Below are 27,184 nucleotides of genomic sequence, written 5' to 3' on the forward strand. Positions count from 1 at the left end.
CCTTTCAGAAAAAATGGATACATCAGAGATTACAGAGACAGAGAAAATTAGACTGCAGTACCAATTCTCTGCCTAGCAGCGTTGGAGGAAGCAACACTGTGCCCAGGTCCAGGCCAATGCAGCGAAGCCAAATAAAGGGAGGAGAGAGCAGGCGGTCATATGCAAGGCAGAAATGACTAGAAGACCAAGGTAAGCCTTAGCAATGCATTTGCCAGTGCCTCACACTAAAAAGGGGGGAGGTAGGAATAGGGTTAAAAAAGTTTATTCTGGGATTTAGGAAGACGTATCAACACCATTACCTATTTTCATTCCTTTAAAGGGATGAAACATTAGAAACCTTCTCTCCTTGAGTGCTTCTGTCTCTTTAAGAATATATTTTGAAAGATTATAGAAATTCTCATCTAAAATTCTGTGATTAAACCAGAACCTTAGTTTTACAGAAAACTGAAGCCGGGAAAAGTTGAATGAGTTTGTCCAGTATCCCAGAGAAAAAGTGAGTTTGGATCCACGAACCAGGTCTCTGTCCAAAACAAGAGTATAGATATCCCCATTTGATTTCAAAGTTCCAAACCCCAAGGTAGACTTCAGGGTAATATATTCAAACTGCCTCAGAAACATTTGAAAGCATCTCCTTACTAAGTGACCCACAGGATGGACCTAGCGAATACAGAGCAAACCAATTTTCAAAAGCCAAGGAGATTTAAAAAAAAAAAAAGCAGAAAGATTTAGAATAAAAGAGTAAACTAGAAAAACACAAAGTGTGACCACTGATTAGTTCTGCCTCAAAAAATTGTAAAGAATGTTACTGGGAAAAAGCAAAATTCAGACTGAATATTGTGAGTAGGCAGGAGAAAATCCCTTTTTTTGTTGGTTTTTTGGGGGCTGTGCTGTGTGGTTTGCAGGATCTTACTTCCCCTACCAGGTACTGAACCCACGCCCTGGGCAGCGAAAACACAGAGTCCTAACCGCTGGACCACCAGGGAATTTCCAGGTAGGAGAATATCCTTGTTTTTAGGAAATACATGCTGAAGCAGTTAGGGGTGGGACATCTGTCACAATGACTGCAACTTCAAACAGGTCTCCCCACAAATATGTGTGTTGAGGGGGAGGGTGGGGGAGGGCGTGAAAAATGTCAATGGGAAAATTTAGATGAAATCTGCTTGAACTATAATTTCAACTTGTCTGTAGGTTTAACATCTTTAAAAGTAACATTATTATAGAAGGACAAAAATCACCTGTAATAAAAAATGAAACACAAAAATTTTTTTAAACATTGTGGTGGTAGAGAAACACAAACACATAGCCTAGGACATCGTCCTATATTCAAAATAAATTTGGGGTTTGTAATAGCTAAACAATATTATTAAAATAGCTTCCTTGCATTTAATAGGATCTTCCATTGAAGCAGCAAGATAATTACTGTTATAAAGTCTCCTGTGGCTTTTATGAAATGTGAGACTTGTTATAAAAATCGGCAGAAAAAAAATTATGCAGGTTAAACTTTTGGTGATTTGAACAATAATAAAGCTATGGGCTGGTTCTTAGCTGCTCTTTTCATCAAAGCATTACACTCTTCTCTGACTAAACCTGTACTACTTCCCTTTTTGAAGGTTATGTAAGACCAGCTTTAACAAGTCCCAACTTGAGATCGGCATAACGTGCTTTAAGACAAATGCATAAAGGGTGCCTCATGTTAACTTTCTCACTACAAGACTTTGTATGGCCAGCCGAAGAGGATTTTAAATACACAATCCCACTGTGACTAAGGCCAGGAAAAGGCTAGTCCATGCCCAGCCCAGCCCACCCTCAGGAGGAGACAAGGAGGGCCACCTACCGCACTGACACCAGCTCCTTCCCTCCCCCTTGTGGAAATCTTAATACAAAACCAACACATACAAAGTCAAGGTGTGTAACCCTGAATTATCAAAACATTTCCCTTCAAATTCAAAACAGAATAGTATATGAAAAATATTATCAGCAGCGATGTAACAAAGGAAAGGTATTTTCTTTAACATTAAAAAACAAACAAACAAAAAAACCGTATTAAGTTAGTTGACAAGTAATAGGATGAAGTTAACCCAGGTCACAAATGTATTAAAATTTAAGGTAGGTAACAGAACTGCCTTTATTCCCTCAACAGGAGCTCGTGAAATATTTGTCCACACAAGCTCCTCCACGTGAATTCACGCCCACCACTGGAACTGTGGGGCGATAATCCTCAGAACTTGCAGAGAAGGTCTTTGCCCAACATACTTTCAAGGAGGCTGAACGGATGTGCTCCTTTGAATTGATGCTTTTAAGGCCGGCAGTTGGTCATTCTGGCAGAGTTCCCGTTTTGAGCAGTACATCATTTACTGTTTATGGATCATAGTGACAAACGGCAAGAAGTGCAACCCCCAAAAAACAAGTCTCTCATCTCAGGCCTGCATGGCATAACTTCCCCCCCCATCAAGATGCAGGGAACGGGCTTTACATGTTCAAAGTGAAATCCCTGGAGAAGTAGTACGAAATGGCACAAAGCGGAGTTCAACCTGAACGAAGGATGGTTTAGTAAATGTGGCAATTTCTTATACGACTGAGCCACTATTAAGTTGGCTAATTTTTGTTCAGAGACTTTCCCTAGGGCTAGCTACTCATCCACAACATACTTAATCCATCCTAAATAGAATGGAATGGAAAACCATTCAATTTTAGAAACAATTTTAAAAACCATTCAATTTTTAAAACAATTCAATTTTAAATTCAACCATTTAATTTTGTTTGTTTAGGAAAAGGCAACAGAAGAAACAAACTTTTGATATTCAACTACTGGTATTTAAATTAAATACATTTGTTCTTCTGCATAAACACAGGAAAAAAACCCAACTAGTACATACACATTATTTCCTTAAGGCATAAGTAAACACTAAGTAATACCTATTATTTACTAGCTTCAAAAAATGTTCCACCTTAATTATTTTCATTTATCTTTCTCTTCAACCATGATAGTAACAAGTTTTGATTTCATTTGGTGATATTTTCTTCATTTCTTTTACTTGCTTGAATGTTGCATTCAAGAAAATCTTGGAGTCTCTGGGAAATTTTTTGGAAGTTCTAAAATTAATTACAAATAGGAAAAAGTGATTCGATTATATAAATTTATCATTGTGGTAAGGTTTTTTAAAAGAATAAAAGTTGTCTTGTGGAATTCAAGAGATAAGGTAAACTCGCCCCCTAAATAACTTTATTTAAAATATTTTTGTGTAGGTGAAAGCAGGTTATATGGAATTCAGCAGAGTCTTGAATAAGACAACAGGTTTCCCAAGTTATCGATCACCAGTATAAACACATATTAATTTGTCTTTAATATACTGAATAATACCATGAAAGATCTGTCTTTTACAAAAGATATTCTGGTTCCTTTTTATCCAAAATTTAATTAGCAGGAAGGTCTGTAAATGCATATTTTCTGATTAGTAATAGGGAGTTCCCCTCCCACCCCCCAAAAAACCCTAAACACTGGGTCTGCTTTAAGAGGCCCCAACGTGAGGCTTGATGCCTTCCTCCTCCTTAAACAGCCCTCTGGCCCTGTGGGTTCCAGCCCTCTGTGTTCCCTTCTGGTGAATCACCATCTGATTCCTGCAGGTTCAGGAAATGTTCTTCCCCAGTCTACAAATCTCACCTACTCTCAGGTGTGAGTCATTTCTATTAGCAAGAGAGCGAGTTGCTCCAGTTGTCTCCGAGCAGGAGAGTTTGAAAGGGTGCCCCAAAGAACGATCTCAAGGTGGGCAGGGGAGCACCTACCTTCACCGGCAGGGGCAAAAAAAAAAAAAAAGCTTATTTTTTTACGCTTTATCAAAAAAACAACTTCCCTGCCAACCTTAGTTTCAAGGTTTATTCTTAATTAGAGTTGAGAAGACTGTTTCGACTTGAAGACACCCGTATCAGGTGAATGGAGAGCCAGCTACCGCCATGAAAGGTAAATGAAGTTGTTTTTTTTTTAAATTTTCTTAAAAGCCATGGTTGGTAGGACGCAGCCCTGGTTAAGAGTATAATTATACCTCTGCTTAAATCTGAGGTCTGAAGAAAAAGTGGGGGTTAGAATGCTAAGTGGATGAGATCCACAAGCTCTCTTTGGGAGGAACCACTTTCTGAAACGAGAGTCATCGTACTTCATGGAACTTCCCGGTTTCCAGCTCAGGGAGGCAGGTAATGCCAACCGTGCACTGTGCCTTCAAACGTGGAAACGGTATTTTGGAAATCACTTCTACTAAGTGGATTTTTAAATCACATTTGATGTATTAGTTGAGTAAAATCCAAAGTCCCTTATAATTGTTTCCCAAGACCCCAAACTGAAATTTGTTTCGTTCACTTTTCTTTTAAAAAGAGGTCAAGAGAAAAAAAGATGATTTTCTCTCCTAACTGCCTCATTTTGATAAAAGAATCTCAATCGTTTCGTTGTAACACAAAGAACAGGGCGATCCTCTTTCTGATTCCTTAAGAGATCATGTTAAAACATGTCAGGAAAGTCGCTGAGAAAACTGCCTAACTAGTGACGAACGGCTTAGGGACAGCTTAGGTCTGGTTCACATTCAAAGTCGTGGGGAAGCTTTTACTTCATTGAGAGAATCAAGAAGCCAGCAAGGAGATCTGAACTCTTCTAAGTTATAATAAGGATTCTGAAAGATAGGGGAGCCTAAGGTAGGGTGACTTTTCGATTTACTAGGTTAAGATTTACCTGCTACGGAATTTTCTAGTGTATTCTCAAAGTGAATCTTTCAACTTAGGTATATTACCATTTTTTAACAAGGACTTCCTTTCATAATTCTGATTAGAGACTCCGATTTACTAGCAAAATGAACAAGAAAAACTTTGGTTCCATATTGCCAAACAGAGCCAGACACTTCTTATTTTATACTATTATTTATACTGTATTGTTATTTCTGCCAGTTCAAGGTTAACAGCCTTTTCCTCCTTGAAGCTAAGGGATCAAGGGGACGTGTTATTTTAGTCCTTCAGCAAAATCCTATCCTAAGACTACTGTTTCCAACACCTATTCAAAAAGTGTTCCAGGTGTATGTGGGTTAAGAAGAAGGGGCTGGGGGAGCAGTTAGATTGCTGAGTACCGTATACTTAAGGAAGGAGCCTAGAAAAGAAAAAGTGATTAGTCAGAAAATCCTAACTATTTCATGAAGAGACCCAGGCAAAAATTTCCTGGCTAGAGACAGAATGTTGGGAGGGCTTATTACACTCTGGGATATGGGTGGGAGATGGAAAACTAAATGAGAATGGATGTTTTTATTTAGGTTAGTGGTATCTGTGCCCCCCTTCAGAGTCTGTCTACTTTCCTTCCTTCCTTCCTTGGTATCTCAGGGTTTCACTTCCTTTAAGAACAAAAAATGTCACCCATAGCCCTGTCCTCTGAAAAAATGCCACAGAAACTTAAGACAGAAGAGACACGGACGGCCATTTGTTCTCTGTACTCCTATAAGCTGAGGAAAAACTAGGAAAACCCATGAAACGCCCTCAGAGCCCAATAAAAGGAATGGTGGTGAAGGCAGGATAGAAGGGAGGTGAAATTTAGGCGAAATCACCTGGGAGCATCCCACAGTCTCCAGGGGGCTGCTGTGTGCAGGATGGGACAGGACTTTGGTTTAAAGCAGAAAGGCCAGCCGGGGTGTGGGCTTTGACAGTGTCAAAAGTTACGTCCGACTTGAGCCTCTTAACTTCCTCAGGAGCTCACTGATGCCTCTCACAGTAAAATGAGGGGATTAGATCGGATGGTTGTTCGAGGCCCCTTGTATGGCTAGATTCCCACGATCCAGGGGATGTGCTGAGGCACTAGGGTCGGTTAACAAGAACCCAAGGCTTGAACCACATGCAGATGCTGGAGAGGACACTGTAGGGTCAGTGATGAGGAAGAAGACTGGTCCTCCCCTTTTCTGTCCCAGCCAGCTATGTGATGTTAATCAAATCTCAACCTCTTCAGAGGCCCCAGATTCTTCCTCTGCAAGGCAGAGATGAAGACAGTCTGCTCCTGCTTCCTCGGGTGGGAAATTCTGCATTAGTACAAGTGGAAGGGCCAACGGCTGTTCCTAGAGCTGTTGACTATCTGAAGTAGACAGGCGAGAGCAGAGGCAACCCAGACCCTGTGGTTTAAAACTAGATGAGATGAACCACGTGGAAAACATCACGGTGAACAAGAAACGAGAGGCAAACCTTCTGCTTCAGGCCATTGATTAAAGCCAAGTCCCTATCCAACCTGGCAACAATTTCCAAACTTTCTAACCTCCTCATACCTGGGCAGAACTGAACGTTTATTCTTCCTCTTGTGCGTAATTAGCACATCTTAACTTTCATTGACATTCTTATTATCCAAATGTGAAAAAACTTACACTAAAAATGCATTTGAAGGAGAGCGCTGATAGAGTTTCACTTGGTATAAGCCATCACATTAAGTCATACGTATCAGTGATTCTATAATTTCTCTTAGAAGGCAATTTCTAATAATAATTTCCAACATTTTGGAAGAAGGGAACTCCTTAACTGACGTTTTCTAATGTATTAGATAGAACTCGTATGACACAAACTGTCCTTCTAAACCTTATTATTGAAACAACAATCACTAACGTGCACTGACACCTTAATATAGGTCCAAGACTACTTCACATTTTAACATAGATTATTTTCTTAGAAAACCTCACACAACCTGAAGACATATACTGCTGTTACCTCCGTGTTACAGGTGAGCAAATTGAGGCTTAAGTGGTATGCAAGTAAGCAGCAGAGCTCTGACCTTGAACCCTGTCTGCCTGCAGTCAACCATGCTCTCAGTCACTACTTTTTAGCGTTCTAAGCAAACTCAGTATTTGCTATTTGGGACCTCTTTTTTTTTTTGGTCAGTAACTTAACAGGTAAACTTGTACCAATCTGTGATTTATTTACTGTACTACTTGACTGAGGTAGATAAGTGGCTGTCTTGGGCACATCATGCCCTACAATCACGTTGGAGCTACTTGATTACCTAGTCTGCCCAAAGGAGAGACATCAGATTATAATGAACACATGAACCGCCCCCACCGGGCTGCGCAGAAATAGGAGCAAAAGAGTAGTTAAGAGACTAGCACTTGGACCGACCTCTGTTCAAATCCAGGTTGTGCCCTCACCAGGTGTGCTAGCCTGGGTGAGCTCCAGCGGCACATGTCTGCTGCAGGAGCCTCTGCAAGTCTCAGTTTCTTCATCTGAAAAATGGGCGTACTATTCTTACTACCACTCAGGAAGCATCTATACAGTGAGTTTTTCCAAGATGCCAAGCTCCAATAAAAGATCTATAAGGCTTGAATGACATAATACTGTGGTAATACCTCATTCAATGCTCAAATCAATCCTATATGAGTGTTTTACAGACGAGGAAACTGAAGCATAGTGGGGTTAGATGACCTGCCTAAGTGGCAGATCTGCAATTTGATTCCAATGTCTTTTTGATCAATTAAAATTTATCTTAGGGCTTCCCTGGTGGTGCAGTGGTTGAGAGTCCGCCTGCCGATGCGGGGGACATGGGTTCGTGCCCCGGTCCGGGAAGATCCCACATGCCGCGGAGCGGCTGGGCCCGTGAGCCATGGCCGCTGAGCCTGTGCTCCGCAATGGGAGAGGCCACAACAGTGAGAGGCCCGCGTACCGCAAATATATATATTTATCTTAATAATTTAGAACAGTCCTAGGCACAAAATAATATTAGCCAGCATTTGCTGAACCCATACGCTTATTAACTTTGTTGTTGTTGTTGTTATTGTGACTAGCAAGACAGAAACACAGACTTTTCAGCTACCAGAGGAGGGTTTGCCTGTAGTCTGGACATGCTCTCAGGTTAGAGATATTACTGGCTCTCAATCTGTCTTCTGAAACTCCACTTTTCAAGTCCCTGAGTCTAAAGAGAACCCTTTGCTAAAAACATCAAGATTCTGGCTGCTTCCAAAGTGGAAGCCAGTAAAATAGGGGGCTGCAGAAACAAAATATTCTAAGGTCCCCACACTAAAGGAGCTTATGATCTAGTTGAAGAAAGAAAAATCATAACAGAAAAACACTTGGGCTGTCAGCACTGAGCTGTGTGGCTCTCCGGCTGAGAGCTGACAGAAGAGACCCAAGAAAATAATTCATGGGCATGAGTTGCCTCAAGATGGCAGGCATTTTAGGGCCTGCCACACTCCTTTTGGGGTGGAAGACCTGCCTGTCCAAACCTGTTCCTCCTCATAACTGCCAAACTCAAAGGTTAGACATGAAACTGAAAACAAATCATCAATGAGCTTCTCAAAGCTCATTGCAAATTAGATAAACGGACTAAAGGACAAGTTGGAAAAGCTGCAAAATTAATTGTTTACTGGTTGTATTTATAAAGAGGCCGGTCCTTCATATCGTGACTGGGTACCCTGCGGCTACTCACGGCGCACAGTAACATGCAGGCCTCAAATAATAACAGCTACATTCTTTTTTGGTTGTTTCAACCAAGCATGTTAAAAGTCCTGGAAAATGAAAACTTTAAACAAAGTCTCGCACTGTGTCAAAATTGTCCATGTAGAACCCATACGATACATAGCAATGTGACTAAATAAAGAACAGTGGATGCTGTCAGAAAGGTAACTACTATCTCAGTGTATCAGTGATCAATGTAATCATGATCACTGTTCAAAAAATAGTGAGGTTTCATCTCTTCAACATCAATATTCTCTTTTCCTGTTAGCCCGAAACATTCTAATTTCCTGTTGCAAAGACGAAACAAAATATCTATGTATATTTTGTGGTATGAAAAAGAAGTATCCACACGGTGCCTACAGCCACCGGTACAACAATGAAAAGGGGCGACCGCATGTAGATAGCAGCTCAAAGTTCAGTCGAAGCCATCCTACGGAGGCAGATGGTAGAACATACTTTTACCACATTGCTGTTTCTTCATAATTAATCGAGCAGAATCTCTCTGCCCCCTTCTCCCCAGTATACCTGATTCCAGTTACCAAAATTTCCCAAGTGCTAGACATGTTAAGTTAGACCATATGAAAATGCCATCTATAAAAACATTTCCATTTCAGTTCAACCTAATGCATCAGCATCAAGGAAGAAGACACCTTAGAGCTTTTGAGAAAGTATTCATCCCAAAGTGAATACAATGCCATTAAGTTCTAAAATCCTATAATGAACTCTCTCGTCTTACAAGCTCATCAATTTCAGGTGAAAAGGAAAATATTAAGTGAAGGGGAAATTACTAAAACTGAGGGGCAGGTTTGGAGCTGGCACTGGGTAACAAGGGTCTAGGTCCCCCAGGGTACTGGTACAAACCCCATGGAGAGACCTGGGGCAGCCCCACCATGAAGTTAGATGTCACAAACTGTAACCCACAAACCAGCTTTATTTGGTCTGTTTTAATGAAATTAAGCCAGAATTTTTTTAATTTAAATTTTTGAAATTCATGCAATTTTATATAAAAATCCATTTTTTATAGTCTCATGGCAGGTGACCCACACACCTGCATGGCAACAGCCCAGAGCCTGGGAGTGGGGCAACACTCCCCAGTTCACCGCAGCCCCCAGCCTTCCCGATCATTTTTCCTAACACCGAAGCTGTTAGCTGTATTTTACTGGCCTGATGGTGCTGCGATTATTTCTTCTTATACCTGGCTCACTTTTCTCACTGACATTAGATTTGGGGCTCTATCTGAATTTGCAATCCGTCGCTTTAGTCCCCTCACTTCACAGTGAGCTGTTTAGAAACATCAGAGGACAGTGTTGGATCAGCTTCTCTCCTGGTCTTTGGCCATGCCTTACGCGAGATCACCTGCCAATTCCTATTCTCTCTGCCCTTCCTGGGTTGTACTGTTTCACTTCGTTCATAAAGAAAAAAAATAATTAATGCCAGTGAAGTTGACAGCAGGAACTACTTTAAAGAAAATGTTATATATGTATGTACGTGGGTGTGTATGTATTCACACACACACACACATTATACAAAATAAATTATCTGTGATGCCAGATCTTTTTACTACATTGGGGTGGGGGTGGGGTGGGGGATTTATTTATTTATAAATTGAAGTACTGTTGATTTACAATGTTTCAGGTGTACAGCAAAGTGATCTGGTTATAGACAGACATTTTTTTCAGATTCTTTTCCGTTATAGGCTATTATAAGATATTGAATATAGTTCCCTGTGCTACACAGTAGGTCCTTGTTGTTTATCTATTTTATATATAGCAGTGTGTATCTGTTAATCCCAAAAACTCCTATTTCTTGTTTTTATGAGAGGAAAAAATGAGACACGGTGAGGGTTTGATGCCAATGAAAACTGTACAATATCCACTAGCATTCAAGACCTCACTAAAGAATCTTTACCATTGATGGTAGGGGTTGAAACTGAAGGAAGACTTGTCTCTTAAGTACCTGTCTTAATTCATTAATTTAAACAAAAAGCATTGCAGTGTCATTAAACTGTGATGTGAAAAACTAGGGTAGCTAACTTGACACCCAATTCTATTGAGAGTGGCCTTGAGGACACCTGCCCACTCATCCACAACCCAGATAACCACAGTGATGACCTCATTAAAATGGTGACCATGGCAACCACCATCATCACCGTGAAGAATAATTACGACCCTTTAAGTATAAGTATAATGCTTAAGCCATTAAGTATAATGCTTAAGCCATGGAATGACCCTTCGAAAACAAGGAACAACATCTCCATAAGGCTGAGAAAAGTACTCTCCTTTCTTAATAGGTTGGTAAATGGTAATCAAACAACTGAAGACTTTACCTGGGGTCTTAGATTCTGAGAATGTTTTTTAAGGGACCAGAAGCCACTTGAAATGCATTTGGGTTAGAACAGATTCATTCAAAACCACTACCCTGGCTATTGGGACTGTAGCCTGTAACCTCTCTGACCAGCTAACTCTGTATTAATAGTCCAGAATTTCACTGTGTATACATTAGACTTTCCCTAAACAGAACACAAAAATATACATTTCAATTAAGGAAACGATAAAAATTTGACTATATGAGTAATAAGATTTTCATTGTTAAGCAGAAAAAAGATTTGCCGGGAATGACATTGCTGCAGCACTTACAATATAAAATGGACTTGCACACAGTACCTCTCCAGATTCTCACAGTGCCTTTGGGAGCCAGGCCAGGTATTTATTATTTTCCTCATTTCACAGACAGGCAAGCTCCAGCTCCGAGAGCTAAACGGCTTTGCCCAGGATCAGAGCCAAAGACTCAGTCAAAAACGTAACACCTGCCGATTGCAGTGAGGTCCAGGGCACCGTCCAGGCTGCTTCTGAGGTGCCACTGATCAAGCCAAGCAGCACAGCGGAGAGGCAGCCTGTTCTGGGGCCACAAAACCTGGAGCTCGTCTCCTGGCTTTGCTTCTCACTGTCTGTGTGATGTTGAGCAAGGTGTTGAAGCTCGCCGAGGCTCTCCACCTGCACAATGACCAGGTCTGGGGTAAGGTTATAAGGAAGCATTAGACACAAACCTTGCCTTCAAGGGGTTTACAACCCAGTTCACACCACCCTCCACCCTCCCCCTCCCCACATCAATCAGTGAGTGAGTGAGTGAGTAACTAAGTAACTAATCAGAGGTCACCTGGAAAAAGAAAAGTTAAATCCAAATGTGAACCAAAACATGCTTAATTGTAAGCTTCAGGTGTCAAGCATAACTTTGCAAAGAGAACTTCAGGGTAGTACCTGAAAAACCAGAATGAAGGCTGTGTGCTTTGCATTCCAACACCTTTGGGTCACTGACACCAAGCCTGCATTAATGAAGTGCCTTATGAATACAGTGACCTGATTCTATCACAGAAAGAAGTCAATATACCCAGTGAGGTAACTTGTTTCTTTCCCAAGGCCTTCAGCAGAGCTGTATCTTAGCAGCATTGGAAGACAGACAGACACACACACACACACACACACACACACACACACACTCTCTCTCTCTCTCACTCTCTCTCACTCTCTCTCTCTCTCTCTCTCTCTCTCTCTCTCTCATTCTCTCTCTCTCAGGCTTAAATTGGGAAAGATTCTTACGTTACGGGTGATTCCAAAATGCAAGAAAGGCTGCACCTTTCACCAGAAGTTTTGCCTTAGGTGGGTCTTGTGAACATTACATCTCTCCACTGAACTTTAGGGACTACAGCAGTATTCCCAGTATTCCCATATGCTCTACTGGCTTAGTATAGCTTTTCTACAAGAAAGTGACCCCTCTCCACCCTCCCGCCAAAAAAAACCCCTCAGATCTGAAATTCTTGCAGTTCCAGACGTGAGCTTCTTAAGAACACATTGAAAAGTGGAGGACAAATAAGAGAGAGAATTATACTACAACTCTGTCACTTGAGAACCACCATCACCAAATAATCAGTCCAAAAAATCGTGAGCAGCAAGCTCTACGGAGCTTGCTCTGGGGAGCAAGCATTTAACTGGCATTTATCTTTCAAATCTTGACCAGAAAGGCAATAACGAGGCCCTGGGAAGCCGGGGAGAATTAAGGATCGCATGGCCTGCTGCGCACGCCTACCGGCTCTGCCTGCTGAGGAGGGAGTTCCCCAGCCCGGCACAGCAGCTGCCCGCCCGTGTGGAGACCTAGCCCGGGAACGGTGAGAACAAAGCTGTGTGCCCATCGCAGCAGGTCCGGAGCCCCGGGTGCTGATGCTCCCCCGGTCTTCCCACTGCCCTTCCAGGCTACAGCGGAGGTTTGCGTATCCAGCGCACCTGGGTTCAGTCAAGCCTCTGCTCCACCGTTAATAAACCTTTCCTTCCTTGAGACACAGAATCTCCATTTTTCCAACCATAAAAGCGGTTTAACAATACGACCAGTTAGGGTTTTCACTTAAAGGCCTCAGAAGAGGGCTGGGCACAGAGAAAAGGTCAACTGTGACAATTAATTAATTCTCGGGTGTGCACTAAACAACAAGATCTCCTGCCACTATTCTTTCTGGGTTGCTAAGCGGTACCAGGAAAGTCATTTTGTTAAGAATGCTAAGTGTTGGTCACCGAAGCGAGAAAAATCAGGAGTTGGTAGAGAGGGAGGAAGAAAGGCATGTTTATCGTCAACGTAGAACATTGGATGATCCATATAGGTCAAATGTCGTCATAGAAGAGTAAACGATAAACGCACCGAGAGTTGCAAAATCAAGCGTCTACAGGACCTGGCGAGCAATGCTCCCGAGTGAGGAGGCCCAGGGACGTCAGCAGAGGATGCCGTGAGCCGGTGACCCAGACAGCATATTCTCCAAAGGGAAGAGTCAGCGAACACTGCTGGACCGTTCACGCTCACTGTGGGCAGATCTTCTTTTCCAAGACAGGATCCAAATCTGCATGCTTAAGGGAAATTTCCTGCTGTTTTCCACATGGTTCAGGCCAAGCCAAACTACATCTCCAGTTCAGAAGATCCGCAGTTCCTTCACGAGCTTGACAGGGAAAACAAATCCCACCGCCGCCCTATCCTGGCCCTCCCGTTTCCGGCCCTCCAGTACCAACCCCAGAACTGCTCTGCATGTGGACTCCAGGGCAGGATCATGGGAAAAACCGCAGATACGGTTTCAGTCAGATCTGATGGGAATGCTGATCCTACGCATTACTGGCTGTGTGAGTCAGGGCAAGTTAATTAACATGTCTAAACCTCGGATCTTCCCAGCTGGGGAAGAAAATGGGAATAAAACACACCTAGGGCACGGGCTGCTATGAGGGCTGCAGGAGAAATCAAGCACCAAGTTCAAGGCCTAAGATAAAGGAGACACTGAGGACATGTTCATCCTTTTCTACCATTTCATTTCACTCATTTAAAAAGCCAGCTTAGGGCTTCCCTGGTGGCGCAGTGGTTGGGAGTCCGCCTGCCGATGCGGGGGACGTGGGTTCGTGCCCCGGTCCGGGAAGATCCCACATGCTGCAGAGCGGCTGAGCCCGTGAGCCATGGCCGCTGAGCCTGCGCGTCCGGAGCCTGTGATCCGCCACGGGAGAGGCCACAATGGTGAGAGGCCCGCGTACCGCAAAAAAAAAAAAAAAAAAAAAAGCCAGCTTACAACTAACAACATCGCAACACAGTTAATAGTCAAAGGATCATATCAATGGTTGGCTGGAAAAAACCTAGAAGGTCTCCTCTCAGCCTCGATGCTATCTAACCTCAGGAATGGCTGTGAAACCCAGGACTGCCACAGACATCGCCTTCTTGAGAGGTTTCGTCAGCTCTCAGCTAGGGGAGCAGTAGGTGGCATGACAGGGTTCCTGCCCATCAGTGAGATCCTGGACCCAAGCCCATGACTACAGCTGAAGCAATGCTCATCCCAACACCCTGCAGGCGCTGGGACGCGCAGAGTACGCACAGCGGCTCTGCTGTAAACTGCACGGGGGGCCCGGGAGCTTCGGTGCTGCTGTTGAAGAAGGAGCAGGCAGATGAGGCTCAGAGGCAACCGGTACGAAGCTCTTGGAGCAAAACGATCAAATGACTCCTCACGGGGCGGCTGAAACTACAAACCACGCAACAGTTCTCAGGTGGTGAGAAATGAGTTTCATTCACCCTGTGTCCAACCCATCAATCACTAAATGCATTCTACTGTGTACCTACAACACGCAACAGGGGCTTGTAAGACTTAGCCCATACCCTGCACAGCTGTGCCAGATGCTTCATGAACATTCTCACTTCAACCTCACCCCATAGTGGATACATCATCACAGCCACTGTACACAGGAGGAGACTGAGGGTCAGAAAGCTGAAAGGCAGCAGAGCTGGGGTCGGCACCACACCGCCACCATGTCGGCCAGGGGTAGGAGCAAGGGTTTGTTTGTTTTGTTTTTTTAAGCCAAGTGAAGAAAAATATTTTTAAATGTAAGACATGAAATGAGAAGCTTAGCAGAATCTTCCATTGGTACTATATCTACCTCTACCCCCCACCCTCTTTCTCTTTTTCCTGTGGTAAGCATAGTGTTTTGTTCTTTTTTTTTTTTTTTGAAAGAGTTGTCTGAAACCATTCCCCTACTTCCTCACCTCACAAGTATTACCCAACCCTCTGTCATCAGCCCTCTGCTCTGCCCCTACTTCCCCCCGTACCCAGCCCCTGCACTCAGGCAGCACGACATATGCAGCCCCGGCAAAGACCAACAGTGACCTCTCTGTTACTAAATCCCATCCAGCGACGCTTCGCTGTCCTAGGTCTCTTGACTTCCCTGCAGGAGAAAACTAGTTACGACTTCTCATTTCGTAAACTCCCATCTCAGTTCACAGGCCATTAATCTTTGCCGGTAATCCTTCCAGTTCTCTGAGCACTCCTTCAGGGACTTCACTTTCCCGAGAATTGCTCCTTAAAAGCTTCGAAGTCAGCCTTCTCCTATTCTCACTCTACTGGGCAGGTTCATCCTGGGCAACCTCAGCCACTCCCATCGCTTTTTCTATCACAGGTCTTCTGTTGATCTTAAACGTACCTCACCAGCCAGGAGCACCTCCTCAGGCTCCAGACCTCTATCTTCAATTCCTTAGTAGACATCTCCACATGGATGCTACGCGGGCATCCTGAAATCAACAAACCTAAACCTGAACTCCACCCATTCTTTCATGTGCCCCTCCTCTCACGGGGCCCTAACATCAGTGAAAGAGACCGACACCCACTGCCAAATCCTGGGAGGACACAACACTCCCCGTCTCTTTGCACCAGCATCAGTCAGCCACTCACTGCTCAATATGCCTCGATCTGTCACATCTCTCCACCACTCAAGGCCATCATCGTCTCCCCAGCAGACTACTGCATGTTACCTTGGGCCATGCTCAGCATTTCCATGTGCTCCTTTCCCATCGGACCTTCAGCAAACCTGCCACAAGCCAGGCATCGAAGCTGCCATGGAACCTCCCTGATCCCTGCTTCCCCTCATCAGGGGACACCTCTACCTCTGGATGTCTATAGCATCCCAACCTCTCACTCTGTATTTTGTGGTCTGTTGTACGTCTGGATCCTCCAGTAGATTCTAAATTCCTTGAGGGCAGAAACTTACCCTCCCCTTTACCCTCTTTATAATCCCTGAGCGTGGACCATCAGTAGACTTTGCGAAAATGACCTCATAGAAAAGGTCAGATTCTGACCTTGACACTGAAGGGGAGGCAGAGATTCCCAAGGTAGGGAAACAGGGGGAGAAAGGAGGCCATGCAGGAGCAGGAATGGGTATGAAGAAAAATCGGGGACTGAACACAAGGCACGCCCCTGAGAGGCAACAGTTAGGTTAACGGAGAGAATCCCCGATCAGATGAAAATGATCGTGAATTCCATGTAGGCAAGGATTCGTGGAAATAACACAGGCAAAAGCTACGTTCACAAAGCACATAATTCATAAACATGTATTCTCACTTAACCTCATAATGATTCTACAGAGTAGTTACTATTGTCATCTGATTCAGAGGATTAATTATGGGACAAGAAGATTTCTCCCAAAGTTGAGTGCCAACTTTTAATTATCAGAACCCAGCATCTTTTGGCTTCCACACTCCATGATCTCCAACGGTAAAAAAAAATAATTCCTTATATTTCATTAGTAACTGTTATTCAAGAAGTTCCCTGTCTTATCATACTCAGGGTTAGAGAACACGATGACATGGGTAATTTAGAAAGAAGAATCTAGCAACAAGAAGCAGGACAGCCAGCTTCAAGAGGAGAGAAACAAGAAGCAGGAAGACCAGAGAGGAGGTCAGTACAGGGCCACACGTGACACCAGGAGGGCCTGGATCTGGAAGATGACTGGGAGGAGCAAGGTGAGGACAGAAACAGAGGAATGATATTGTAACAGAAGAAGCAGAAAGACTAGATAAGTGACTGACTAGATGGGGGCAAGGAAGAGAGAAAGATCCAGTCCAGCACTGAGGTCTTAAACTCTCTCAACTAAGAGATGAACCAAATATTTATACACAGGGATGAAAGGAAAATGATGTGTGCCACAGAAAGGAAAGACAGTTCAAGTTTAGAAATGCTGAGTTTGAGGAACACAGACAGACGACACACTCCAACGTACACAGTGGACTGAAGTCTGGGGAAGGGAAGATTGTAGAAGATGGCCGACCATCCGAGGAGACATGCACGCTCGTGAGGAAAAGAAAATGCAAAAATGAGGAGCCGTGGCCTAAATTAGGGGAGGCATTTCATCTAGAGAAGGTAGTATAAGAGACGAAGGAGGCAAGAGGACACTCTCATAAGCCAGCTGAGGAGAATAAAACATCTCATTTCCCAAACCTGGAAAACAAATTTGACTCCAGAAAAATCCAAATATCATGTCTGAACGAATTAAAACCCAACTCTCTCATATAGTTTCCATAGGAATTAAGAAAATGGGAGTATGGATGCCCCCGAAGTACAAATAATCACCCACAGCCAGGGTCTCTGGATTTTGAACCGAATTCTAAAAGAAGAAACTCATGGGGCTTCCCTGGTGGCGCAGTGGTTGAGAGTCCGCCTGCCGATGCAGGGGACACGGGTTCGTGCCCTGGTCCGGGATGATCCCACGTGCCGTGGAGCGGCTGGGCCCTTGAGCCATGGCCACTGAGCCTTCGCGTCCAGAGCCTGTGCTCTGCAACGGGAGAGGCCACAACAGTGAGAGGCCCGCGTACCGCAAAAAAAAAATACATGGTAAAAGAAGAAAACTCATAAATGAATCATCCAGATCGCTAAGCAGTGCCCCTCACCTACGTCAAGGGGTGGAAACTCCTGCTGAACGTATTTTGCATTTCACTATCTTCTTCAAGAGGTGACAGGGAATGTGCTTACTAGGTGCTTTTCCCCGGCCTTGAAAACTCATCCATTATTGCACAGTGAGCCGCTAGCTTGTATCTATTCCTTTCCTCTTCTGTATACTATTTGTTCCTTTTAAACTTCATTCAAATATAGTTTACATACCATAATTTTCATCCATTTTAAATGTACAATTCAATGATTTTTAATTAATTTATAGAGCTGTGCAACCACCATCATAATCCAGTTTTTATCACCCTAATAGAACCCCTCATACCCTTACAGTGAGTCTCCACGCCCACCCCTAGCCCTCATCTACTTTCCACCCCTATAGACTTGCCTCTTCTAGACATTTCATCTTAGTGGTATTTTGCATCTGGCTTCTTTCCCTAGCAAAACGTTTTTGAATCCATCCATATTATAGGTGTATTTCGCTCCTTTTTATTGCTGAGTAGTATTCCATTATGTGACTTTGCTACCTTTGGTTTATCCATTCATCAGTTGACATTTGGGGTGATTCAACTCTTAGCTATTATGAATAATGCTACTAATAACGTATATGCTACCTGCATATAAGTCTTTGCATAGGTCTATGTTTCCATTTCTCTTGAGTAGACACCTATAAGTGGAACTGTTGGGTCAGAAGATAAATTTAGGTGAAACTTTTTAAAAAACTACCAAACTGTTTTCAAAGTGGCCGTATGATTTTAAATTCCCACCAGCGGTGTACAAGGGTTCCTACCTCTCCATATCCTCGGTGACATTTCTAATTGTCTTTTTTATTTATAGCCATTCTGGTTGATGTGAAATAGTATCTCACTGTGTTTTTTATTTGAATTCCCCCAATGACTAATGATATTGAGCATTTTTTCATGTGCTTTTGGTAAAATGTCTATACAAATCTTTAGACCACTTTTTAGTTGGGCTGTTTTTTTCTTATTAGGAAGTTGTAGAAGTTCTCTGTATGTTCTGAATTTAATCCTTCATCAGAAACATGATATGCAAATATTTTCTCCCAGACTCTCTTCCGTGTCCTCCTTAATGGCTGTCTGCTACCTCTTAGTGCTGCTGTGGCTCACCCACTTCTAGACACTGCTTCTCCTCCAGTGTGGAGAAGCCATACTGGATTTCCTGTTACCAAGTAAGGTATAAGTGAAGCCAAAAAGATGGAAAACCACATAACTTGCCCACAGAGGAACAGAAAGTTAGAGATGTCTTTCATGTAAACTCCTTGAAATGTTTCCATGAGAACTTGGATTCAAGAAAATAAGGTTTGCTGAAATCCAAAGGTCATTATTATGAAGTTTAGAAAACTGCCTCAATCCCAGTAAACTTTTATGAGTGGGGGGAAAAAAAGTAGGGTTTTACCTCCTTGCCTTACTTTAAAAGCACGGCAACACCGACACTCAAAAAGGCGGGAGTCTAAGAGCCCTAATCATTGTCTATGATCCATTAACCAATGGATACCTTTTGACCACCCACTATATACCACCTACCCTAGCGATTCAAGGTGAGAGGCATGGACAGGGCTTCTAAACTCTCAAAAGAGATGATTGGTGGAGGGGAGGAAATCACTGAAAATTTGGACACCACTTTTTTTTTTTTTTTTTTGCGGTATGCGGGCCTCTCACTTTGTGGCCTCTCCCGTTGCGGAGCACAGGCTCCGGACGCGCAGGCTCAGCGGCCATGGCTCACGGGCCCAGCTGCTCCGCGGCATGTGGGATCTTCCCGGACCGGGGCACGAACCCGTGTCCCCTGCACCGGCAGGCGGAGTTTCAACCACCGTGTCACCAGGGAAGCCCGGACACCACTTTTTCCATCTACTACCAAATCCAGCCCCTGAACTTCACGTGTTACTAGGGAGCAGAAGAGAAGGACAAAGTAACAGAGAAAGAAACATGTGCCTCTCCACTTGCGGCCCAATTCTTAAATATACTTTTGCCTCCGAAGTGCTCTCTCCCTGCTGACTCAGCAGATGCAACTGCTGATGCAATCGGAAGATTGCCTTGTACTTGGAGGGGACGAGCTTACTTGGGGGCTCTCTGCAGCTGTGTGGTATAGAAGCAATATCAGTGAGGGGACACGAAGGCCTCACATGGTTTCATTTCATGAGAAACAGTGCAACTTCCCTACAGTGAACTGTTCCCGAAACACATCTGGCTTCAGCAGCACACTTATGACAACAGTTCCCAGGATTTCTTCTCTCTTGGATCGACACCTGAGGAAAGTCAGAAAACAGGGACTAGACACAGAGAAGGCTGCTCAAGGGGAACTGGGGGGGCTGTCCTAGAGTGTTCAAAGCAACGTCACGTGCACATATGGTCTCAGGTAATCCTGATAAAAAGGTTGTGAGGAATCTGAAGCTCAGAAAAGTTAGGGTACTTAGCCCAAAATCACACACCAGTCACTCAAAGCTAATTTAATGATTCACTCCTAGCCAAACTCTGAGGTTGGATGGAATCCAGTTAGCACAGAGAAATACAGGGACTTACGAGACAAACGTTCAAAGGGTAATAAATTCTTAATGGGAACCTATCTTTGAGGAAAACGTAGAAGCCCACATAAATCTGGGTCCTGATAGGGATTTTTTTTAGGGCCTTCAGTCCGAAATTCCAAAAAGGTCGGGTGACGATGAAGGTCACACAGCTGGTTAGTGTAAAGCCCAAACTAGAACCCTAGAGATTACAGGAATGATTGGATGCTGAATATATCTGAGCTTATAAACCACTCTTTACATATACCAGCGCTAGATCTCTTAATTTACATACAATTGGAGATTGTTAAAACGTCTCATCATACATGTATGTAAGAACATGTGCTGAGGTTAGGGGCTGGGGCGTGTAGAGTGAGGCAGAAGCAGGATGGCAAGGCATAGGCTAATATGTCCTGAGCACATTCTTTGACCTAGGTTCTGACAGGTGCCTTATGGACTATGTCACATAATCCTTATCACAATCCTGTTGTATGGTTGCTATTATTCTCATTTCAGAGATGAGGACACTCAGTCACAGAGACGTTAAGTAACTTTCCCAGGGCCACACAGTGGCATTCAGATGGAGAGAGCGTACACAGAAACGGTCCATGCTTCCTGGCACACTGAAAGAGCACAGAAAAACAGACAATTCTTATGTGGCACAGTCGTTCCTATCCAAAGAATAAGCCTTTTCTGAATCGTGGGGATATCTTCTTTTTCTTCTTTTTTTAAAAGTAAAGATCGAAATACTGTGTGTTCAAATTCCTGCCTAACTGTTTCTCTCCCCCCCCACCCCGGCCCCCAGAAATCAAACCAGGAATAACCTATGCTGAGCCCTTGCGTCAATCGTCCCCGAGTGTTTCCTGACACGTATTTTTGCTTACAGTCCCTCAGAACTAAAGAATGGGACTCAACGTGACATTTGCAAAATTACCAGGTAAGCGGTAGGGAAAAATGCAAAGAAAATCTTACTTTATCAATAACTGTTATTTACACTATGTGGCCATTTAGGGGTTTTAGCGGTCACCAACCAAGTAACAAAATAAACCAGCATTTATCCTTGCCTTTCATTAAATGTAAAACAGCAAACATGCAGGGTGGCATCACTGAGAGAAATTTAACTTGCCGTCACTTTGTTTTTAAGCTTTGTTTCATCTAGAGACCATCTCTAAAAGAACAAGAAAGATTAAACTAATAATTGGGGAAGTTTTTCATACCCAAACTAAAGTACATATTACTTTTCAGGTGTGACAGTCTAGATCAAGGTTCACTGAGATTCCCCAAGAGGTCAAGACAACATCTACCTACACTACTGGGTAGCTAGAAAATGGTCATGCAAGGGCAGCTGTGCCAGGGGAGTGACACTCTGCAATTTGCGTGACTTTGGTATTTCATTCCCACCTGGCAGGTAGAGCAGTGATATATCGTTGATACTTTCACACTTTGTGCCTAAGTGTGACATGCCCCAACGAGCAACAATGCAGCTTCACCAAAAGCAAAAGGACCAAGATTCTTCAACACATATCGTTCAGAATGTGACTGCTATTAATGACACAAAAGTCAGAGAGTGAACATCTACTGAGTACTAGACACTGTGCTTGAAACGTATGCAGAGCATTTAACTCTCAGAAGATCCAGCAAAGTGGCCGCTATTTATTCCATCTTACAAAGTCATGAAGTGACTGAACCAGCATTGTCAAAGAGGACTGCCTGCAATGCCCTCTATCTGCCCTGTCCAATACAGGAGCCACATGTGGCTAAAGCAGTATCTGGCTACAAAGCCCACGCGTTTCTCCAGCACACACAGGTGAACACACGATCCCCCTTACACACAAACACAGGCAGCCACAGCCGCAACACACACATCCCACAAAACCACTCTCACAAACCCACTGGCACAAAATGATGATTTACTGTGGAACCAGTGTTCGTATGTCATTGCCTCTGCTAATTCAGTTTAAAAGGAGTTGGAAGAGGGGGAGCAGAGGGGAGAATAAGAAAGGGATTTTTACCCTCAATTATCACCCTGTAATCAAGCTCTGCACTAAACAAACAGGGAATAACATCTTGGGAGATAAGGAGTGTGTGAGCTGTGAGAAAACAGCCTTTACACTGTCAAAACAGCTTCTAGTTTTTCTTAATTGAATCACCAAACTACTTGTCATTAAAAATGTTCCCTAACCTGGCCAAGCTCTTTACTGACAGCAAAGAACAACATGATAAAACCTCCTGGGGAAAGAAAGCCACTCACTTTTAACGGTCTTTGTTCCTGAGTGGGAACATTGCAGAGAAACGCTTCTGGGCATAGCCACAGGCTTTGGAAAAACTGGGGCAATGATACAGAAGAGAAGAAAGGCTGGCAGGAAAGAATATACCACAGACTTAATTCTAAAAAAAAAAAAAAAAAAAAACTATGTCACACAGAACTCTCTATATTAAGTTCTGAACCTTCCAGAGCAACCCACAGATGGTTATTCCTGCTTCGCAGGAACCATTTTTCTCTCCACTACCATATTTATTGCATAGGATAACCCGTAACAGGCTTTAACCACTAATTTGTTTCAGCTGCCTCATAAATGTAGAATTTGTAAATGAAGTAATAAACAAGCCCAAGCCTATTCCACTGAATTAAGAAATCCTATATTCTAGAGCGTTAATCCCGTACATAAACTAAAGAAGCAAAACTGTGAGGTGACATGCTCAGCAGACTGTCTCAAAGCCACGGAACGGTTCAATAATCACTGTGGAACAAGGTTACTCATACCTGATGTTATTTATGACTCAGAATATCTTTAAGGACTATTTCTGACATGCTGATTTAAGACTGTGTTTGATGATAAATATAACTGATCAGTAAATCGTCATTTAGTAAGAGTGCTTGTTCATACAATTAAAACTTTAAAGTATATAATAAACAGATACAAAATCCCTACCCAACCCTGAGAAGTATGGGTCCTTCCGTTCCACAACGGAAAAGCACAGCAGATCCAGGGAGCCGACACTAAGGGTGGAAATACTCCATGCCTATTACGCTATGGTTCGTGAACCATTCTACTTGCATTTACAATGGTTTTGAAAATCATTCGTTAGGAATTGTTACAAGGTATAACCAGTGTTTCAGGAGATGATGTAGCTGCCCCTTTTCAGGCTGGGTCCCTCAGCTAGACCACTTATCCTGTTTAAAAGTTACTTGTCCTCTCTCTACTTCCCTTAGGGTTCTGTTCTGGGTTAGATGAAAGTAACTGTTAATAGTTTCATTGGGGAAATTAAGTCAAGCAGGTATCTTAACCCAGGTAAAGCTGCACATCTTAAGAAGCTTCTCAGGGCATGGATGCTGATGTAGATCTGATGGAGCAGAAGCGGCCAAGACTGAGACACTAATGAAGTTAAAGACAGGCTTGAACGATCCTGTTCCAACACAACATTTGAAACTGGCAACAGGAGTACAGCTGGCAGCTGAATCAGGCATTTTAAACTTGTAACGCTTAATAATACTGTGGGTCTCATCATAACAGGCTAGTCCAGGTATAAATTACCAGCCTGTGTAAGGACGTTTAAGCCAGGAATACCAGTTTTTAAAAACACTTGTAGCAGAGAATAAAAGGGAAAGAATCAGCAAGGGGACAAGGTTACTCGGGAAGAGCCTACACTTAAATTTCAGGCAGCAATTTAAGAACCTGTTTTTGGATGATAATCATCAAAACTATCTTCCTGGGTTCGCTTCTTCAAAGAAGGGAAACAAAATATATACTTCGCCGCCTGTCATGTAGGGAAATGAGGGCTAAATTCATGCTGTTAGCTCTAAAACAAAATCATTCCAAAACATAATTGTAACTATAGTAAACATTATTAGTGAGACGTGAAAATTCAGAAATGACCTTCCTTGTCAACTTACATCCACACAGTTCATTTGTGAATTGCTAGCTCCAGTTTAAAAAAAAAAAAAGACAAAATGTAACTGGATGGTCAAGAGATTTATGGGGGTGATTGCCCAGAGGGACTGCTGACAGCTGTGCAGGTCTGACCTCTGTGGAAGAGAGAGGGGAGCAAGGAGGCAGAGGAGGAAGATTCAGACTTCAGTGTAGTTTGAAGAAAGTTTTTTTTTTTTTTTTTTTTTTTGCGGTACGCGGGCCTCTCACTGTTGCGGCCTCTCCCGTGGCGGAGCACAGGCTCCGGACGCGCAGGCTCAGCGGCCCTGGCTCACAGGCCCAGCCGCTCCGCGGCATGTGGGATCTTCCCGGACAGGGACATGAACCCGTGTCCCCTGCACTGGCAGGCGGACTCTCAACCACTGCGCCACCAGGGAAGCCCTGAAGAAAGTTTTGACCAGACTGATGAGAAGTCCTCCAGCCAAAGTCACTCGTCAGAGAAACCCCTACTGTCCCAGGAACAGGCTTGTCTTAGTATCATGTGCTCAGTTACTGGCTGGGAGCAGTCCATGCGAAGCATGGCATCAGCAAGAAAACAGTGCTGGGTTCAGAACACTGAGCTGGAGTTGCCCATCAATTACACTCCCTGCAGTAGGAGATCTGAGAGGCCCGTTCTCATGGCTGTCAGGCAAATCCAATGTTCATAAACCATTTCATTGATTATAAGATACAGTGGTATGGTGCAGGTCTTTAACAACACGAACTCAAAATTCCAAAATAGCAAAAGGTTTAAAATTTTCATATTCTCAGCACAATACATATAATCTAGACTTGTAAATTGAAATAGGTACCAGACTGCAATTATTTTTAATAACTGTCCTCCTTGAGAATGAATTTAAATATTAATGACAATTTTTCCTTTTTATTTCTCTTCCTAACGATGGCCCCTAAAGTTTCTTAAGTATTATAAAAAAAAAAAGTCACGGACAAAAAATTCAAAATGACCTGCTAGTTTTACTCTTTCCCAATTCTTGATGATTAAATAGCTTAAAACTAAGAGAGAGAAAAAGATATTTCAAAGAGCGCCTGCCAAAGACTGCACTAAAAGAATAACCACATGCTACCATTCTGTTATATAAAATTCTAATTTTCTGCTCCCAAATTTTGTTGATTCTATTTGTAAGGATATCAAACACTGAATTAAAAATCTAATCAAGGTAATTTTCACTGGTATATTTACTTTCATTTTCAAACAGTTAGCACAGAGAGCCAGAAATTCACATTTTACTCATGGGACTTGGGGGTGGGGGATTTAGGGGTGAGGTCACCAGTTCTTTTTTCTTTTAATGTTTTTTCATCTGTTTATTAAAGTATAGTTGATTTACAATGTTGTGTTAGTTTCTGGTGTATAGCAAAGTGATTCAGTTCTATATATACATACACACACACACACACACACACACATTCTTTTTCATGTTCCTTTCAATTATGGTTTATTACAGGAAATTGAGTACAGTTCCCTGCACCATACAGTAGGACCTCGTTGTGTGAGGCCACCAATTCTTTAGGCACTCAAAGTATTCACAGTGCAATAAACTGAGTCTTTAAATTACTAAAGACATCTTTTAACTAGCCCGAAACGGCAATAGTTCAGCCCGTGAGGAAGCCCAGCACTCTGTAGGGCATGCATCAAAGCACTGAAGTGACGTCTCCCCGCTTCTCCTACAGATAATGAGCTGCACGGTCCAGGGAATCACACCCCAAGTAACACAAGCGATGGACCCGGAAAGAACACCACCATTAACAACGAATTTGACACTGTCGTCTTGCCTGGGCTTTACCTCGTCATCTTTGTGGCAAGCATCTTGCTGAATGGTCTAGCTGTGTGGATCTTCTTCCACATTAGGAATAAAACCAGCTTCATATTTTATCTCAAGAACATAGTGGTTGCTGACCTCATAATGACGCTGACGTTTCCATTTCGAATAGTCCACGATGCAGGATTTGGACCTTGGGACTTCAAGTTTATCCTCTGCCGATACACTTCGGTTTTATTTTACGCCAACATGTATACTTCCATCGTGTTTCTCGGGCTGATAAGCATTGATCGCTACCTGAAGGTGGTAAAGCCGTTTGGCGACTCTCGCATGTACAGCATAACCTTTACAAAGATTTTGTCTATTGGTGTCTGGGTGCTCATGGCTATCCTGTCCTTGCCAAACATCATTCTAACAAACGGTCAACCAACTAGGGAAAATATTCATGAGTGCATGAAACTTAAGAGTCCTTTGGGAGTGAAATGGCATAAGGCCATCATTTATGTCAACAGCTGCTTGTTTGTGGTTGTGCTGGCGATGCTGATAGGATGTTACATAGCCATATCCAGGTACATCCACAAATCCAGCAGGCAGTTCGTGAGCCAGTCCAGCCGAAAGCGAAGACATAACCAGAGCATTAGGGTGGTCGTGGCCGTGTTTTTCACCTGTTTCCTACCCTATCACTTGTGCAGGATTCCTTTCACTTTTAGCCACCTGGACAGACTCTTAGATGAATCGGCACACGAAATCCTATATTACTGCAAAGAAATGACGCTTTTCTTGTCTGCGTGCAACGTGTGCCTGGATCCGATAATTTACTTTTTTATGTGTCGCTCATTCTCAAGAAGGCTGTTCAAGAAATCAAATATCAGAACGAGGAGTGAGAGCATCCGATCACTGCAAAGTGTCAGAAGATCAGAGGTCCGCATATACTATGATTATACTGATGTGTAGGAGTTAAAGGCCACCAGGCCTTCTCTTGCTTGTCGAAGTCAATGTGTACAAAGTGTAAATAAATTTGCCTTTTGATTACCCTCGCTTGAGCCCATCGAAATATGGATGAAAAGAGAACTGAGATGATATGAAGTTGGGGTATAATTTGGAACTGAGAAAAACATTAAGGCATACCCAAAAAGTGAAATTAACAAGAGGCGGTGTGTCGCTGAGTGGCAGGGATCATGGCTCAAGGTTGAAGGAGCAGGTTACAGGTGCAGAAAAGGCCACAGCAATGCCAGCACACTGCAGGAAATGCTTCCAGGAAATGCTGGTGCTCTGAAGCCACTTCTGAAAGAAGAGGAAGTGGAGGGAA

At 43.1% G+C, this 27,184-nt stretch overlaps 2 protein-coding genes across 2 annotated transcripts in view; one reads left to right on the forward strand and one right to left on the reverse strand.

Moving 5' to 3' along the window:
• Window positions 1-27,184, reverse strand: part of MED12L (mediator complex subunit 12L) — a 327,428-nt gene that overhangs the window by 107,952 nt on the left and 192,292 nt on the right. The gene's annotated exons all lie outside the window — the stretch shown is intronic.
• On the forward strand, window positions 77-26,829 carry GPR87 (G protein-coupled receptor 87). Its single transcript, XM_030873223.2, has 6 exons — window positions 77-189; window positions 923-991; window positions 3,888-3,958; window positions 12,463-12,610; window positions 20,995-21,126; window positions 25,787-26,829. Exons 5-6 carry the CDS (start codon window positions 21,093-21,095, stop codon window positions 26,827-26,829), a joined length of 1,077 nt encoding a protein of 358 aa, XP_030729083.1. The 5' UTR covers window positions 77-189; window positions 923-991; window positions 3,888-3,958; window positions 12,463-12,610; window positions 20,995-21,092.

The sequence above is a fragment of the Globicephala melas genome, chromosome 4, assembly GCF_963455315.2.
Source record: "Globicephala melas chromosome 4, mGloMel1.2, whole genome shotgun sequence".
Taxonomy (NCBI): domain Eukaryota; kingdom Metazoa; phylum Chordata; class Mammalia; order Artiodactyla; family Delphinidae; genus Globicephala; species Globicephala melas.

What these genes read in the sequence shown, in the direction of transcription:
- GPR87 (XM_030873223.2), top strand. Translation starts at nt 21,093, where the DNA reads ATGGGACTCAACGTGACATTTGCAAAATTACCAG. An exon ending in GACATTTGCAAAATTACCAG is followed by an intron (nt 21,127 to 25,786) that starts GTAAGCGGTAGG and finishes CTTCTCCTACAG; the next exon opens with ATAATGAGCTGCACGGTCCA.